Here is an 18198-nt window from a genome sequence, read left to right on the forward strand (position 1 = left end):
GCAGCACAAATTTATTTTTCTGCCTTCTATGTAGGGGTTTGCAGAGATAAAAACTGAAAATTTAAGACATAGAGGTTAGAACATTAACTCGGTAAGACAACATTGGAAAGCAATTTCTGATTGGAAGCTCTTGCTTTTCCAGACATGAGGCATCTCTGCTGCACAGCCATTACATATATTGTTCATAAATGTGCAATCAATCTTTGTTAAATCAGGTTAAATATGAATGCTGCTTTCCTGGATGTCATCCAAAAGTGGCATTGAAAGCGTACTAAAGAATTTATTTAAAGAATCACACTCTGAACTTCACAAATACATAGTGGCTATTTTAAAATGATATCTTCTGAAAAAGCAAATGGTCTAAAAGAGAAGTTGAAAATATTTTCTCTGGTTGCCACTGTCAGATCTAACTACATAATTATACTGTCAAATAGCTTCATTTTTTAATGCTTTTGTTTATATAGTGCCTGAACATTGCCTTCAAGGCACAGTAAAACTCTTAACACCAAAAATGTAAATGTAACTTAAGTGATGAGAATTGTCATTAAAATCTAAAGTATGATTTTACTGTATTTATCCAGCCACATAGATTTGCCGAATCTATGTTATTTGAATACAAATACACATTTCTAAGAGAAATAATTTAAGGTATTAAATAACATTCTATTTTTCCCTTTTATTTTTATTTTCTATCCTATCTATCTTTAAAAAATTAACTTAAAAATTAAATCAAGCTATTTGCTTTAGCTGTGGATAGAAAAATTCTCCCTACTAAATACATATTATTTAAATGTTTGTCAATAAAGTGAAGGCTGTTTGGAAATTTTACAATGCCAATTTACAAACTTTTCACAACAGAAAATGGCCTAGGAAGCTGTCTTTGATATGTAGCCTATGTAAATACATAAATACTACCTCCCTAAATATATGATTGCACATTACGGGTCTAATCTTACCATAAAACATTATAGAATTTATTCTGGAAACTTCTATGACTGTTAACAGGAATTACAGAAACTTATTCTCTGCATGCATCAGAACAAGGGTAAATTGGATTCTTTTAGGACCCCTAAATAACCAGCTTATATCACTGTTTCTTATGTTAGATGAATTTAAACTGCAGTAAGCTATGTGACATATTTTTCAGGATGAGCAGTTGACAATCTAAATCAGTGGTTGACAAATCCAGCCCACTGTTTGCTTCTGTAAATGAAGATTTAATGGAACACACCCATGCACATCAGTTTTATGCATTGTTTACTGCTGTTTTCATGCTACAATAGTAGGTTTGAGTTGTTGTGACAGTGATGGTGCCACCACAAATCCTAAAATATTTGCTCTCTGAACCTTTACAGAAAAAAAATTGCCATTCTTTCATCTACATGGATAACTACATGATATGCATTTTAAATGCACTGTTTTGAAAGCTCCAAGATCAGAAGTTATAAACCCAGTTCACAATAGGACAAATACATGGTTTGGTGTATATAATTATGTACAAGTGAATTGGGTCTTTTAGGAATGATGTTCAAAACTTCATAAAGCCACGAACATCTATCCAAATTTCCCAGTTTTGCCTTAAGTTACATATATATATATACACACACACACATATTTATCCTATAGTTATTATATCTCAAAATAATAAATATTAAAGCAAATAACAGTAACTATTTTATTCTAAATTACTTTTGAAACTAACATAAAGAAATGCTAATATAAGTAAATAATTGTTTAAACTAGTGCCTGAATTACTTGTTCCCTAAGCAACGTAAACAGAAGCCAGGATATCTTATTTGCTGTGAAATGCTTGTTTTTAATTTTCCTACTTGATGCTTTTTTAAAAAAATGCCTCAATGCAAACTTTTTGGTTAATGAAGAAAAACATCTGAACTCCTTTTATTATGTTTATTTGTGACAAATAACACATTCTGAATCAAAATTAACTTACCATCATTTCAAATGTATATTGGTTACAGCTTAGCAACACCCTTTTCAGGATGTGGTCATTGTATAAAGAAGATGGGACTGTTCAGTAGAATGATTTTTATTTTATCAATAAAAGTGAGACTTTGAAATGCCTTTATTATCATTTCACTGCTTGATATTGACTATCAATTTGTATCACATCATTCAATATCAATTCCAGAAACATCCGGAGCCTCACACACCTATTAGTATCTCAGAGCCAACTAGTCACGAACAGAGGAAGTAATACAATTGCTTTTGTTAATGTTCTCATGCGACAGGCAGAGGCAGTCAATATTAGACCTGGTAAGACACATCTAGCTCTAGGTGGAATCTGAGGGGAGATGCAGCAACAAGAAAGCAGCACCAACTGAGCATGCTCCTATTCAGGCAGAGACAGAAAGGGAGTGGACGTACTGTAGAAGCTGGCCATTACGTAGTTTTGGCAGCGATCACCAGTAAACTCATTTGGGCACCTGAGAGAAGAAACAAAAAAACAATGGTAGAAAAAACAGAGAAAAAGAGAAGAGGTGAATATATGCTAGAAAGAAGCTCCTTCAGTGTCATTTGACTGAAACTTGGTGGGTTCACCCTCAGGAACTGAATCTTTGCCCTGATTATGGCTTTCAGGCTCTGGCACTTCCCCCAAATGGTTAAAAATTTGGACAGAATGCAGTTCTTAAGTTGGTATGATGGAAAGATCCCAGCATTTTAAGTGGTTGCCTTCTTTCAAAGGGAACTTCTTAAAATGAAATCTGACGTTTTATTCATCTCAGTTTTCCATTTGATGGCTTTAGTCACACACGTTGGAAGAAAATGTTTCTCGGTTGGCTTGCCTGCAATGGTTTGTCAGCATCACGGGCCATCGTGACTGGCCATTCTTGTAAATTGATGACTTAGGGACCTACTTTGAGAGACAGTTAATAGGTAATATTGAATGAGTTTATGCCTTGAGAGGTTAAGCCATAATTAGAACAAAATGAATCAGTTGCAACTGAGCTGTAAAAGCACCAAGTGGTAGTGATTGTTGCTGTAGTTGGGGGAGAAAGCAAATTTCAGATTATTTTAACATACTTTCTTGGTTTTGGACTTTCATGGGCACATTCTCAGTACATCTTGCTCCAGTGAATCCAGGTTGGCACCTAGAGGGCAAAAATGTGGTAAACAAAAAAAATGCTAAAGACACTGAGCTTTCAGACTGGCAATTTTCCTCCTATGGAATATGGAGATTCCTAAAAATGATCTGGTACCAAGCAATATAAAGAAAAGAAAAGACACAACATTTAGAAAACCATGTCCCACAAAAACTGTGGGTTACAGATTTTTGTTGTTGTTTGCTTCAGTCTTCAAATGATTGGTTAACTGAAATTTAACCAGAGTGAAGTTGAAATGTGGAATAAGAGGCAGCAAGGCCCAGAGAGCTGTCAATTTTCCTTTGGCATGACCCTGTTTGCCACTGAACATTGATTCTCACTATGTTAAAACACTGGTTTTCATAAGTGCTAACATGATTCCATCCCTGTCTCTTATCAATAAATTATCTTGAGCTTTTTCTTTTATATACTTATATCAATTTTAATTCATTTCATGGGTGTTTTATGTTACAAGTTAAGTCATTAAACAATAGAAATCAAGTACTTTCACATTATAATGATTTTTTGACAAGAAAAACTACATTCCCTCTTTTTTAAAAAGATATTACAAATAAACTCTTGTTTTTAATGTTCAAAGATACTAGAAACAGATTTTTATCAAGACAAATTTCACTTAATTGTATTATCCCAAATCAAAGATAAATACATTTAAAAATTTATATCAGTTATTCTTATGCAGAAGTACTTAATACATGTCATTTTGCATTTAAGGTAAAACTGTTTTTAAAACTGTATAAAATTTACATGTTATTCACTCATATATATTTACCTATCAGCATTCTAGAATCTCGATACAATATTGTTCTTAAGGTCATGCAATGGGGCTGCGCTTAAATATGGAAGTTCTTTATAACTGCCATTTTTTTTTTGTTGCTGTTACTCTAATAACTAAAGCATTTTAAATAGGATTGATTTTACCAGAATCATTCTCGAATAAAAAGGGCCACTGAAAGGTTCTAGGAAGCAATATACTTAGAGATAGAAAGTCCCTCATTTTGAATCCTCAACATCCATCATCATAATTATTATTAATAGTTCATCTATACAGCAACTATCATGCAAAGAGCCTAAGTTAGCTCTGGTAGCTCATACCTAGTGATTTTTACACAACCCTTTCCTCTACAGAGTAAATAAGAATACATACTATATTTTTGGCATCAAAGAGATATGAACAAAACTGTACTTTGTTACCAATGTAGGGGTACTTTGGTTTCACTTCAAGCCAAATCACCAAATGACTTGGTATATGTAATTCTCCTACTTTATGAAAATGGCCTGCAAGATAAAATACTAGCAGTTCCAGATTTTTTGCCTTGTGAATATGTATTTAAGCTTAAACAACAAACATCTTATATTGACACAGCTCTTTTAAACTCTTGGAAACACCTTCATATAAATAAACTGATGATTTTTGTTTAGAATATTTTTGCTGCAAGGAGTAGAGGAACAGCTACCTAGAGAAATGCATCAATAAGAAGTATAAGCTTGGCCAGGTGCGGTGGCTCACACCTGTAATTTTAGCACGTTGGGAGACTGAGGTGGGCAGATCATAAGGTCAGGAGTTTGAGACCAGCCTGGCCAACATGGCGAAACCCTGTCTCTACTAAAAATACAAAAAATAGCCAGGTGTGGTGGCGGGTGCCTGTAATCTCAGCTACTCAGGAGGCTGAGGCAGGAGAATCACTTGAACCCGGTAGGCAGAGATTGCAGTGAGCTGAGATCGTGCCATTGCACTCCAGCCTGGGCAACAAGAGCAAGACCCTGCCTCAAAGAAAAAAAAAAAAAAAAAAAAGAGGTTGGGTCATTTCTCAAAAAGACGCCATTTCTTCACATTCTTATTGAATGTATATAAGAAAAAATACATGGGAACGTTTTTTCATATAACTTATTTCACAAATTCATTTCCGAAGTAAATGGGGTTTTTATTTGTTTCTCAACCAGGACTATGAGTTCATATAGACAAACGCTGTAATTAAAGCAGGTGTTTCTAGAATTAATGAGGTATTCAATAATTATCATTTCATCCTACTTCTTTGCATTCTTGATAAAAGTTAACATTCTCATATTGAGCACACAATAATTCACTTGTTTCTAACAAAAGAACATGGTGTAAGATATGTGAACTGCTGTGTATGTGTGTGTATGTGTAAGAGAGAAACACACACACACCACACAGTCGCTTAGGGCAGGAAATGCCCTTATGTAAGTAAGAATCATGAAATTAACAAATAGCTGAGGAATCACGAGTTCCTTAAGAGAAGGAAGGCATTTATAAGGAAATTGTCATTAGGCATCTTATAATTAGTTCTATGATCAGAGGGCACAGGACAACTAGGTAAAGTGAGTCAGAAATCCTACCCAATCAATTTTCTGATTATTATGAATTTCAAACATGATGTTTCCTAGGAATCTAGCATGAGATGATGGCTTATCTCTATCATAAAATCATATGGAAAACTGGGTATAGTAACACTAGAACTACTTGAGGTATGCAAGTCATTTTTTGGAATTACCAGCTACTTCTCAACCAGAACTATCCTTTTGCTAGTATTTACCTTCATTTGGGAGATGAATTTTCTCATCATTGTTTCTTAGTGTTATAAGACCCTGTTATTACTCAGAACTGACAGCATCAGCATCTCCTAGGAGCGTGCTAGTGTAAACGCAGGCCATAGCCCAGAACTACTGAATAAGAATCTTCATTTTAACAAAATCCCTAAGAGATGTGGATGTAGATTAAAGTTCAAGATGTAAGGTACCCTGAACTGGGAAAAGGGTAGCAAAGGCCGTCTTTCGGCACTGTGGTATCTTGCTGTTTGGCCATGGACAAGCTATTTGGCTTTACCAGGCCTCACTGTAATTAAGTGATTATCAAAGACTTCTTTTTCCACTAAGGTTCTGGGAAACGATACTTATCCTAACACATGGAATCACTGCTAGAAAACCCCAACATCATTTCTTCTGAATGCATTACCAGTCAGGGACGATAGAACTCAAGGACTTCTAAAAATCCTTTTTGATAAAATGGATTTTTAAGACAATTGTTGAGGTAAAACAAATTGCAAGTGCCTAAGCAACTCAAGTGTTCAGCAGCAAAAGGATGTAGACTTCAGAGACATCTAAATTTGTTGCCAAATGAGATGGAAAGGAAAAGCAGAAACTGAGATAGTTTCTGCATAAGCAAACTGCACACTGCATTGATTGTGTAGAGAAAGCACATGCAAATGAAAACCCAGTTGATCTATAAGCTCTGTGAAATTCTATGGAATTACTCCTAACAGACTAGGGAGACCAGCTTCTGATACATTTCTATTATCAACATTGTATGTTAAACATTCAATCCATCACTTTCCTGGATGATAAGAATAATAGTAAATCAAAGCTGATTTTCAACAATAAGCTTTGGCATGAGTTTGAGCAAATTCCAAGAATTTTATGTCTGAGAATAATCTAAGGATCTGAATAACAAGTACTTGTTGTAGCTTTAAATATATATGTGTGTGTGTGTATGTGTGTGTGTATATATATATGTATATACCATTTGTTTCATTAATCAGTAATATTAGAAGATGGAAATCAGAGTTTTAAAAAATTTTAGTATTTGCTCTTAATATGATCATGTTTGTTCTATATTTGTTATTAATGGGGTGAAAATTCAGTTTTTTTTTCTGAACTTAGGCATCACTCTTTCCCTGCCCTCCACCTCCCCATCACCCACTTCTATGGTCTGGGGAGAATTCTTTCCTTGGCTTTTGCATTGCACCCTATCCTGACCTCGTTCACTGCACTTATCTGTATTGTGATGATCTGCGACCCATTGATCACATTCTGTCAGTGATCACATTCTGATCATTTTATATCTCTCATGCCTAGCACAGTGCCTGGCTCATAATGGGCTCTCACAAAATGTCTGTGAAAATGAACTTAAGATCAGACCACAGTGTCCGTATCTGATCAACAATTTTATCAAACAAAACTTTCAGACAGGGTGTGGTGGCTAACACCTGTAATCCCAGCACTTTGGGAAGCCAAGGTGGGCTTATCACTTGAGGTGAGGAGTTCGGGGCCAGCCTGGCCAACATGGTGACTGTCTCTATCAAAAATACAAAAATTAGCTGGGCATGGTGGCGGGTGCCTGTAATCCCAGCTACTTGGGAAGCTGAGGCAGGAAAATTGCTTGAACCCGGGAAGCAGAGGTTGCAGTGAGCAGAGACTGTGACACTGCACACCAGCCTGGGTGAAAGAAGGAGACTCCATCTCAAAAAAAAAAAAAAAAAAAAAAAAAAGAAAGATTTTCATACAGTTAATTGATTTGCCAAGCACAGGTCAATCTTGAACATCTGTCTGTTATTTTTATAGTTTATGATACACTCTCCTCTGTGGACTCCCAGATATTTATTTATTTTTTATTTTTTTGAGACAGAGTCTTGCTGTGTCACCCAGGCTGGAGTACAGTGGCAAGATCTCGGCTCATTGCAATCTCCACCTCCTAGATTTAAGCAATTCTCCTGCCTCAGTCTCTCAGTAGCTGAGATTACAGGCATGCACCACCACATCCAGCTAATTTTTGTATTTTCAGTAGAGACGGGGTTTCGCCATGTTGGTCAGGCAGATGTCGAACTCCTGACCTCAGGTGATCCACCTGCCTTGGCCTCCCAAAGTGCTGGGATTATAGGCATGAGCTGCCATGCCTGCCCTCAAATAATTTTTACAGAAACTCCCAGTATCCTTCTCACAGACTCCCTCCCGCGAATAAAATCCTTTAACATAACGTTTGCAGTTTGGAAAAGACTCTTTGATTCTTTAACAGTGAGTCTGTTATCTTGAATTTAAATACTGTTAGTGAAATACCGGTTTACTTCGAATTCAATAAAGCAGTGCATTCTACTAACCAAAATTCTGCCCAGCACCAGTATAATAAAAACTGTGGTTAATAATAACTTCAATACACTGTTAATATCCTGATATGCTTACTATGTAATCAATCATAGATGCATGTATTTTGAAATAAATTTAATGCTTGGTGTATCTTTTATATTTCAATTGAATAAATTATTTTCCATTTTTTCTTGGTGGAGATTCTAGACATATTCAGAGATATTCACAGACCCCAAGAAACTTCTGGCTAGGGTTTGTTAATTTTATAAACCACATATTTATGGTCAATTTATAAACCATCCTTAGACATCCTTTCTCTTTTTTTCTCAGCTTCATTTTCATCAAACCCTCCCTTGATCAGGAACAAGAAGAAAAAAAAATACAGCTGATATTTCCTCTCTCTCTAGTCATCACCACAGTGAAATATTTGGACAATTTAAAAAATACCTTGTCAAAAAATGAAAACTCCCTGTTATCTGTCTGCTTTTGCTCAATACTAGCTGTGGTATTTGAAATTATTTGATGTCTATGTTTACAAATATTGAATGATGGAAATGTCAACACATCTCTCTCAAGGAATATTGGTGAGTAAGCATCAGACACCAAAGTCTTTGCTCTCTCTGTTTGTAAACTCGAGGTGGCAGTGTCTACGCCAGCTCCAACTGTGCTGGTCTGTTTTCCTACAGTATTGTGTTGCAAACACGGACTTTTCTCACCTCTTAGCCAGCTTAGCATTCTGTCTAGAACTCGCCCACTCACTGGCTGAGTATCTGTGTTGTAGATTATTCTTTCCCAAATGTATTGTTACTATTAGTCTGCATTTTTCCAAGATGAACCTCATTCTGTTATCTACCTTTAAGTGAAGTTTCTCAAGATTTGTATATGCTTTTCTAATTTGTGTTTTAGTGTTCTTTCTAGCATCATCTGCAAAAGACATTTATTTCCCCAAGGGAATGCCCTCTTTAACATCATTAAAGAAAATATTAAATATAAAATGTTCCAGTAATGTTTCCTTCAGATCCAACCTATATCTCCCCACCACTGTTCAGACAGTATATATCCTCCATTTTCTTTTTAATGGTAATCTGGGGACTAGTTTGCAATCCATGAGATAAGAGGATACAGATTGGTCACACTAGACTCATGGGTAAATGCTGAGAAAAAAACAAAACAAAACAAAAACCTAAGTTGTCCTGGCTTTTCAAATGATGTTTTTCAATGTCCAGGACATACAATCCCAATAATGAGGGTGGCAGTGTTTGTGAATTAACTTCTTGTTTGAACTTTGGTGCCCTTCCCAAATCTCTGTTTGCACAGCTTGCTCTGAAATGCTCATCTGCAGACTAAAACTCTTGCCCATGTTTACTCTACATGATGAATCCTTAAGTTGGGAGTGAAACAATTTCATCGGCTATGGGATCAATCTACATCCCATACATCTCCATGTCATTGTGACACAATGACATATCGACTGCTAATTTGTGGTTTGGTTTTCCTCTCTGGAGGAAGTTTCCTTGTCTTGTCAAACAGCTTAGGGGTTCTGAGGGGCTTTACAGCTCTATCCACTTCACCAGCCTCATTCTGTGATAAAATATCTAAATATTCACTTTTACCTTAAATCATTCAATATAAATATTTCAAAATTGTGTATTCATTTTCCTGTAAATTGACAATTTGTACTTGTATATATTTATGGGGTAGAAAGTGATATTATGATTTATGAATACAACGTGGAATAATTAAATCAATCTAGCTAAAATATTCATCCACTATTCACAATAGCCAAGTTATAAAATCCACTATTCACAATAGCCAAGTTATAAAAAATCCACTATTCACCATAGCCAAGTTATAAAATCAATGTAAGTGTTCACCAACAGAAGAATGGACTAAGAAAATGTGGTATATACGCACAATGAAATATTTTAAATTGACTCTGTATACATCTCAAGAGTATGACTGCATACTCTTTTTTTATTCTTTTTTCCACGGAGCAGAGTCAGCCTCTGACTAGGTCTTTCATTGTACCTTCCCTTAGCTCACTTAATACCCTTCATAGCACTTGGCAAACCTGTGATTTATAATTCAATTAATTATATGAAACATGATGGTTACTTTCAGTAGCCTATAGACTCCATCAGGCAAAGACCAGTATGGTTTTGTTCACTACTTTATAAGTAGCATGAGCACAGAGCCTGTCTCATAGGAGCTCAATAAATGTATATAGCTGCCCAGCTGATTTTTATAAGAGAGGAACGAAGCTATTCAGAACACTTAGTCAATGCACCTGATTTTAGGCAAAACTACACCTGAATTGAATCCTATAAAAACTAAAGAATTTTCTTCAACTGTACCTCAGTGATTTAAAGGCTAAATGAGTTAATAAATTCCTCATAAGCACAGTGTAGGATTCTAGATACATGAGCACATGAAAGAAATAGAAGACACAGTTGTCTGAAGAGCGCATTATCTAGAGCCACATGAGTCCCTCCACTTGCTCTTACAAATACTGTCTGTATCTGTTAAATGTTATAATATTCAAGAACAGAGAAGTATTACAGGCAAGTGTAACACTGATTCTCAAGAAAGAACTCTTCTAGGCTGGGATGGGAGTTAGCAGTGTGTTCTTATGGACGGGAAGTCCTAACCCAGTATATATCCTGTTTATTTCTTCCAAATTTCTCTTTCTGCAGCCACGATGATGAGACTGCAGGACACAACTATGAGTTTGTATCGTTGCCCCCTTGTTTAATTATGTTAGTCCAGCTACTAATACATATTATAAAAGTTACTATCATCAGCATCATTATGTCAGTATTTTATAAAATGTTAACCTTAGCTAGTGCCTTTGATGTCTTTGACTTTTTTCTTCCCTTCTTACTTAGTCCCCAGATTTCTTCTAGCCTGTACGGAAGACTCGCTTCCCTAAACATCTGCTATGTCTATGGTGCTACTCTCCTGCTCCAGAAGTTACTATGACTCCCTATTAGCTATTAATATACCCAAAGTCCTCTGCTGGACCTTCAGAGGTCATTAAGTGGCTCCACTGTTTAACTTAGTTCCTTTTTTTTTTTTTTTTTTTTTTGAGACGGAGTCTTGCTCTGTCGTCCAGGCTGGGGTGCAGTGGCCAGATAACTTAGTTCTTTTATTTCATTCATTTGTTTGTTTTACTTCCTAGAATTAAGCTGCATGTTACCGTGTCTCAGAGAAAGAATTCTTACAACCACAATGCCTTCCTGGTATAAAGGAAAGACTCTATAAATGATCATTATATTTAAAAAGTCTTCATTAACTTATTTCAGTCTTTTCCTTACCTTCTTTAAATTTGTATTACCTTAATAGTCAGCATTGTACCATTTGGCATATATTCATTTATTGATTTTCTATTTTAGCAATTTCATTTTCTTAAACAGACTGAGTTCCCAGAGATCAGACACCATTCCTTACATTTTCTCTGTGTTTTAAAAAATGCCTGGCAAATAGCTGTTCTATAAACAAATGCTAACTCATTTATGCCTAGTGTCCCATTATTGGAATACTAAGCATGTGGGAGTTTTTAATATCCTACTGCTCAAGGTCATCGCCAAGGTCTGATTGCAAAAATTTAAAAAATTGCGACCTCGGGCATAATGTGATAAATATTTCATTTACATAATATATATTATCAAACTTAATGTATTATATTTGTTGTGATTTTGTCTCCTATGGTTATGTTTTTCACGCCTGTCTCTTATAATAATGTATACTATAATAAGGCCCTACATGGCTTCATAAACGTTCATTATACAAAATTATAAAAGTCTATGTTTATAGACACCTTCCATCTTTCCAAATTAAGTTCGTTTTTTATTGTTTTTACATTATAAGGAACCTAACGATCAGAAATATTAAATGATCTATCAAAGAAAAGTTATAAAGATAGTTGGTGGTCCCAACAAACCAAATAAAACTGCTACTCTTAAATAAAGAATTAGAAATTAAACATGGGCCAGGCGTGGTGGCTCATGCCTGTAATTCCAGCACTTTGGGAGGCCAAAGTGGGTGGATCACCTGAAGTCAGGAGTTCAAGGCCAGCCTGACTAACATGGTGAAACCCCATCTCTACTAAATACAAAAAATTAGCTGGGCGTGGTAGTGCATGCCTGTAATCCCTGCTACTTGGGAGGCTGAAGCAGAAGAATTGCTTGAACCTGGGAGGCAGAGGTTTCAGTGAGCTGAGACTGCACCAATGCACTCTAGCCTGGGCAACAAGAGCGAAACTCCGTCTCAAAAAAAAAAAAAAAAAAAAAAAAAGAAAGAAATTAAACATGATAACACAGTCTGTTAAAACAGGTGTATATATTTTTCCAATGTCTACTGAGAGAATGTAATACTACCATTTACTTTTTATTATAAGGAAAAATAAATTTTGCTTCCCCAGAGTTAAAAGTACTTTAGCAGAAATGAACTCATTTAATTTCACTGACTCCCTGGGAAGAAATTTGGAGAACATATTAACTTCATGTTATAAATAAATTTATTGTCCAGAGAGTTGAAGTGAAAGGACATAAGACTGTTCACCAAAATTTGTAGTTTAAAACTCTAATCCCCTCCAGATGAAGGCACATCTGTCCACTGGACAACATTTTGGACTTACAAGCACAGCCTGATATAAAATGATTTTTAGATTAAAAAAAAATCACATCAACATCTTCCAAAGTACTTCTCCACTGAAACTGTTCAGAAGAACAGATATATAAGAATAAAGAAAAGATGCAAGAGGAAAACTGGACAATTTCATGTTCGATTTCATGTATCTTGTTTCTTTGAACCACAGGACCACATAAAGCATCAGAGGGTACAAAATGGAATGATTCTTTTCTCATCTTTATATAATCTGGAATAGTAACTATTTTTTCCACAGAATAAATTTTAAATTACTGTAGAGAAAAAAATATAAAAGATGAGAACTACCACTGAAATTGCCACACAATCCCCAGGAGGAGGTCCAAGCAATCCGGAAACCTCTCCTCAGAGAAGTGTTTCACTGCTAATATGTTTAATCCATTCAAAACACCTTGTTCTAAGCAGAGAGACAAGAGACTTGTTGTAAAATCTTCTACTTCAACTCCCAAGAAGACAACAGCAGATTAGGTGACCAGAGAGACTGCTTGGAAACTTCCAGGCTTGTGGTGTTTCTGAGTCATGTCTTTAGTCAGGGATAAAGCTGATTTTCAATGACGTGGCTCAAGCTTCAGCAATGCTTAGCTCTAGACAGATAGACCATATGGAAACTATGAACTGGCTTCATAGACAGGACCATGATGAGCCAATGCAGTATTTTTATGTCTTCTGTTTCTATTCAAGTGGTCTAGTGAACAATGTATTATCATACGACCTAGTATAATATGTCTGTGTTTAAATTCTCAGTGGTGATTATTTTTAGTGCTATAGATGTTTTACAAACAGGATTTTTAAAAAGAAAAAGTTTCATTTAACAAGAAAGGTTTGAAATATTTTGGATGTAAAATATACTCTCCAATTCTTCCCTCAAGATTCTGGCTTGCTTTAATGTATGAATAAAGTCACCATCCCAAAGGAGGAGGAAAGTTATCAAAATCATAGATGTCAGAGATTTTCTTTCTGATAAGATCCAGTACTAATTTAAAACACCTAAAAGATCCTAATTACAAAAAAAAAAAAAAAGAAAAAGAAAAGATATAATTTTCTTAGAACTAGAAGGCAAGAATGATCCACTAGACAATTAGGGAGGATGCAGTGTTCCTTCAAGGCTTGGGGTTTTAGTAATTATTAGAAGAGTAACAAACGTTTCACTTCAAGATTTTTAAAATATAGCAAGTTTTAAATTCTGGATTAGGCTTAAGATTTAATGAGAAACTGTGCTAAGTGAAGAAAAATTACAGTTGTTGGCACAATATTAAAATGAAAAAACTGAACAGCACTTACGTGATTGCATGTTTTGTATTGGACGTGGGAGGGCTAAAGAATAGCTGAAATTAATATGTGGAAAAAAACTGCCCTGGTTCCTTAGAGGTATGCAGAAACTATCATATGCACTCACTCAGCTTGTAAATCTTTGCAAAGCGATGATGAAAAATGATCACATTTCGTTACTATAATTAAAATATAGTGGTCTCAGATGCTTTTCTGAAGAAGTAAAAATATGAGACATAGATAATATGGGTACATTGTTTAAAAAGGAGATGAATTTAAGGAACTATAATTTAAATGTTTTTTCAAGGAGATTTATTAAAATACAATTATGCTGTATGCTTAAGATTAGGAAAAAATAACAAGGTTTCCCCATATAACAAACGAACCTCATATTTTATAGATTATACTTCTCAGCTTCTGGCATTTTCTATTTTGATCAGAGAAAATCTTACAAACTACAAACCTGGTTCATCCCAATTTGCTATGATAAATATGAGGATGTCTCATATTTGTGCTGTATTCACAGCAAGTCAGCAGAACTAAAGACTAAATCAGACAGATTTTTATTCTGCTGCAAGCATATAGATTTGAATATTTTAATGATCAAGAAGTGAATCTCTAAGATTATTTTTTAAACAATAAACATAGTCATATGAGATAATTCAGATCTAAAAGGAATGATCTTTTCTACATACTCTTTTTTATTTTTTATTTTATTTCTTAATTTTTTTTTTTGACAGTCTTACTCTGTCACCAAGGCTGGAGTGCAGGGGCATGATCTTGGCTCACTGCAGGCTCAACCTTCCGGGCTCAAGTGTTCCTCCCACTTTAGCCTCCCGAATAGTTGGGACTACAGGCGCATGCCACCATGCCTGGCTAATTGTTTTTCTGTATTTTTTGTAGCAATGGTGTTTTGCCACATTGTCCAGGTTGGTCTCAAACTCCTGGGCTCAAGTGATCTGCCTGCCTCGGCCTCTTAAAGTGCTGAGATTACAGGCATGCACCTGGCCTCATACTCGTGTTTCATCTTGCTTTAATATTTTTGCAAGACTTTTACCTATCATTTCACTTTGGCTTTTAAAAATTATTTATTTCTGTAAAAGAGATGTTTAGTAATTGAGATTAGAATTCTACTGTTCTGGCTCCAAGTCTTTTATTCACTCTAACAGATTATATTTACTTTTACAAATTGTCTGTCTTTGATAAAATCAGCTATACAACCACCAAAACTTGTCTTGTTTTGGCACTGTATCTACTCTTTTCAGAGAAGAGCTTTTGAGTGCAAGAAAGGAGAAGTTCTGGAAGGTGCTTGTTCAGAGCCAGAGGTCCCATCAGGTACACTACAGACACGTCCAATCTACCACAGCTCAGAGAGCAACAAAACATAGCCTACAAAATGGCATTTTCGATTGTTGCTTTTTTGCCTTTAAAACATATGTTTTTTAAGATGCACTTCCTTACTTATAAACATAATTAAGATTTTATTAGAATTGGCACTAAATATTTACATAGTATTTGTGTGATGTAAAAGGGACATGTCCTTGTTCACTATTTCTGGTGCCTTTTTCATTTTGCTAATTGCCCCTATCAGTTCAATTGCCTCTCTAACAGACTTGTTCTTCCTTGTCAAGATTTAAGCCCCATGCCAATATTCTAGCAGAAAACAATTTTTATGACAAAATGGTTTTCCCTCCTTTAGAACAAGCATTGCTGCTTTAGAACAATGGCCTCACTGCGTGTTTTCAGCTGGGGACTGCTGGCAAAATTTATTAGATGTTCTACACTACATTTTTTAAGGAACGACTTTTAAAATACCTTGCTCTTGGGATACAGCTATTGGTGAACAGTAAAATAAACGTGTATTTTCATCATTTCAATAAAACATTAAATATGTTTTTATGCCCACATCAAATTTTAAGTCCATATACCACATGTGGACAAAATATCAATAGTAGACTTAAAATGCATGGCAAAATAAATGTACCTTTTAATGAGTCCTATTAGATTTTACTAGAAGGTTTAAATATTTAATGTACTGAAACTATCACTATCTTATGCTGCTTTTTGAGAGAGAATAAACTGGATACTTCTTTTTTTTTTTTTCTTTTTGGAGACGGAGTCTCGCTCTGTCGCCCAGGCTGGAGTGCAGTGGCGCTATCTCGGCTCACTGCAAGCTCCGCCTCCCGGGTTCACGCCATTCTCCTGCCTCAACCTCCCGAGTAGCTGGGACTACAGGCGCCTGCCACCGCGCCCGGCTAATTTTTTGTATTTTTAGTAGACACGGAGTTTCACAGTGTTAGCCAGGATGGTCTCGATCTCCTGACCAAATTAGAGCCTTCCCTACTTGCCCATTAATATTTGCTATTATTCATTGAATGCCAGTTTTTTTTTTTTCAATTCCTTTATCTAGATTATTTATAATCTCTACAGAATTCTGTAAGAGTGCCTTCCTCGGCCACCCAAAGTGCTGGGATAACAGGCGTGAGCCACCGTGCCCGGGCCTAAATTGGATACTTCTTAATGGTACATCACTCCTTCAGGTTATTGGAAAGAAAGTGCTATTCTAGATAGATCTATAGACAAATGAAAGAACACTGTTGTCACCCACAGGGATGCTACACACAATGCATTTCCAAATATATGCAATTTGCTTTTTTCTCTTTTTTTTTTTTTTTTTTTTTACTGGTGATATAAAACTAAACTCCATTTAAAAAATAGTTATGCAACAATAAGACAATCCCAAAGTGTAACAGATACATGTCAGTAAGTAATCTTCTGCCCTTCTGCTTCTTTTTGTTGTCTTATTCATTTTGCAGGTGATCACTGGGATAAGAAAGCAACATTATCTTGCAGCTTAATTCATACATTGGATGTAGAAGTAGATATCAAAAGTTATAGGCCTCTGTGATATCTGCACATCTTTTCTGAATAACAACAAGAAAAACCACAAGGAAAGCAACAATATAAATAACATGGCAAAAACAAACAAACAACAACAACAACAAAAAACCCCAAAAAACCTCACACACATTGAAAACAGCAAAAAGCAATTCTGGATATGACAGAGGAGTGATGACGAATGGTGTGAATGTTTTAAAACACTCTACATATAAAACAGCATTATTCAACATGATGCAACAAAACTGGAAAAAAAGCAACAATACATCATGAGACATAGAATCATCTGAAACAGGGAGTTATAGACATAAGCCACATACAGAATTTCTTTTCTTACTTGCACAAGTATCTCGAGGGGTTTGAAAGGTCTTTCACCATGAAGCACTCGCCTCCATTCACACAGAAAGTTTTCTCCTTCTCTGCGCATTTTACAAGATGGCTTGTCCCAGTGGTGGATGTAGATGTAGCTGAAGAGGAGAGAAAGGAGAAAGGTTAACATTGACTTTTTTTTCTCCCCTTCTAAGCAGCCATTAATCTGAAATAATCCTAAAAGGAAGAGTTCATATAAGGTACAGATTTCACTACACTTGCAGACCTTACAAACAATAGCAAAGAAGTTAAGCACTTCGTGGGTCTAATTACATAGAATCAAATTATAAAAGAGAGAATTATAGAGTTAACTAATTTTATAATAACTAAATAGGAAAAGGGGCTCAACATTTTTTAACCAATATCTTATCTTCCAGGTAGTTGGAAAAGAGAAGCTCTATTGTCATTAAGTAAAATACATTTCTCAGGAAGGTTCAAGGTAATGGTATAAAGTCATGTCAGTGCAGCTCAATTTAGACATCTATTTTTGATGGCAATTAATTGATAAAATTTTTTATTTTTGAAATGTTTTACATGCCTATTGACTTTATATTTTTTAGACATGATGTATATATTGAAAAAGAAACACAAGTTGGCTTATTTGTTCCAAATGAAAACGTTACAGATTATTAGTCAGATACATATTAACATGCAGATTAGAATTCATTCTCTTCTAAATTTCTTTTCTACTCTAATTTCTTAGAGGAACATGGTTGAATGTCCAAATGTCATCATACTTTTAGGGAAATGGAAAGAGTCTAATATCACTGTAAATGTAGACTAAAACACAACAAAATATCTCCATTTAGAATGAGAGGTAGAAATATGTTTCAAGTTTGGTTTGCAACACCTTCATATAATGAACTTAATATTCACTTGTCAAACTTCACATTACATGAAAGTGGGTGCATGAATTATACAAGCCAAACCTCTCAGCCCCAGGCCACCAGGGCATTCAGTACCAGGGTGCTTCTTCTCATATGATTGGGAACACCAT

The 18198-nt window shown here is 35.3% G+C and overlaps 1 protein-coding gene across 22 annotated transcripts in view; it reads right to left on the reverse strand.

Annotated features, from left to right (window-relative positions):
• The window catches only part of LOC105476616 (neuregulin 1), a 1125049-nt gene that overhangs the window by 21860 nt on the left and 1084991 nt on the right, over positions 1-18198 (reverse strand). For 14 of the 22 annotated variants that reach the window (XM_071068415.1, XM_071068414.1, XM_071068412.1 and 11 more), the window contains 2 exons: positions 17170-17299; positions 2386-2444 (listed from right to left, as the gene is read on the reverse strand). In XM_071068415.1, coding sequence (XP_070924516.1) covers positions 2386-2444; positions 17170-17299 — 189 coding nt within the window. Of the gene's footprint in view, positions 1-1894; positions 2445-3042; positions 3111-17165; positions 17300-18198 lie in introns of those variants that run through there. The other 8 variants (XM_011732710.3, XM_011732706.3, XM_011732716.2 and 5 more) reach the window with 3 other exon arrangements.

This window comes from Macaca nemestrina, chromosome 8 (genome assembly GCF_043159975.1).
Source record: "Macaca nemestrina isolate mMacNem1 chromosome 8, mMacNem.hap1, whole genome shotgun sequence".
Taxonomy (NCBI): Eukaryota; Metazoa; Chordata; class Mammalia; order Primates; family Cercopithecidae; genus Macaca; species Macaca nemestrina.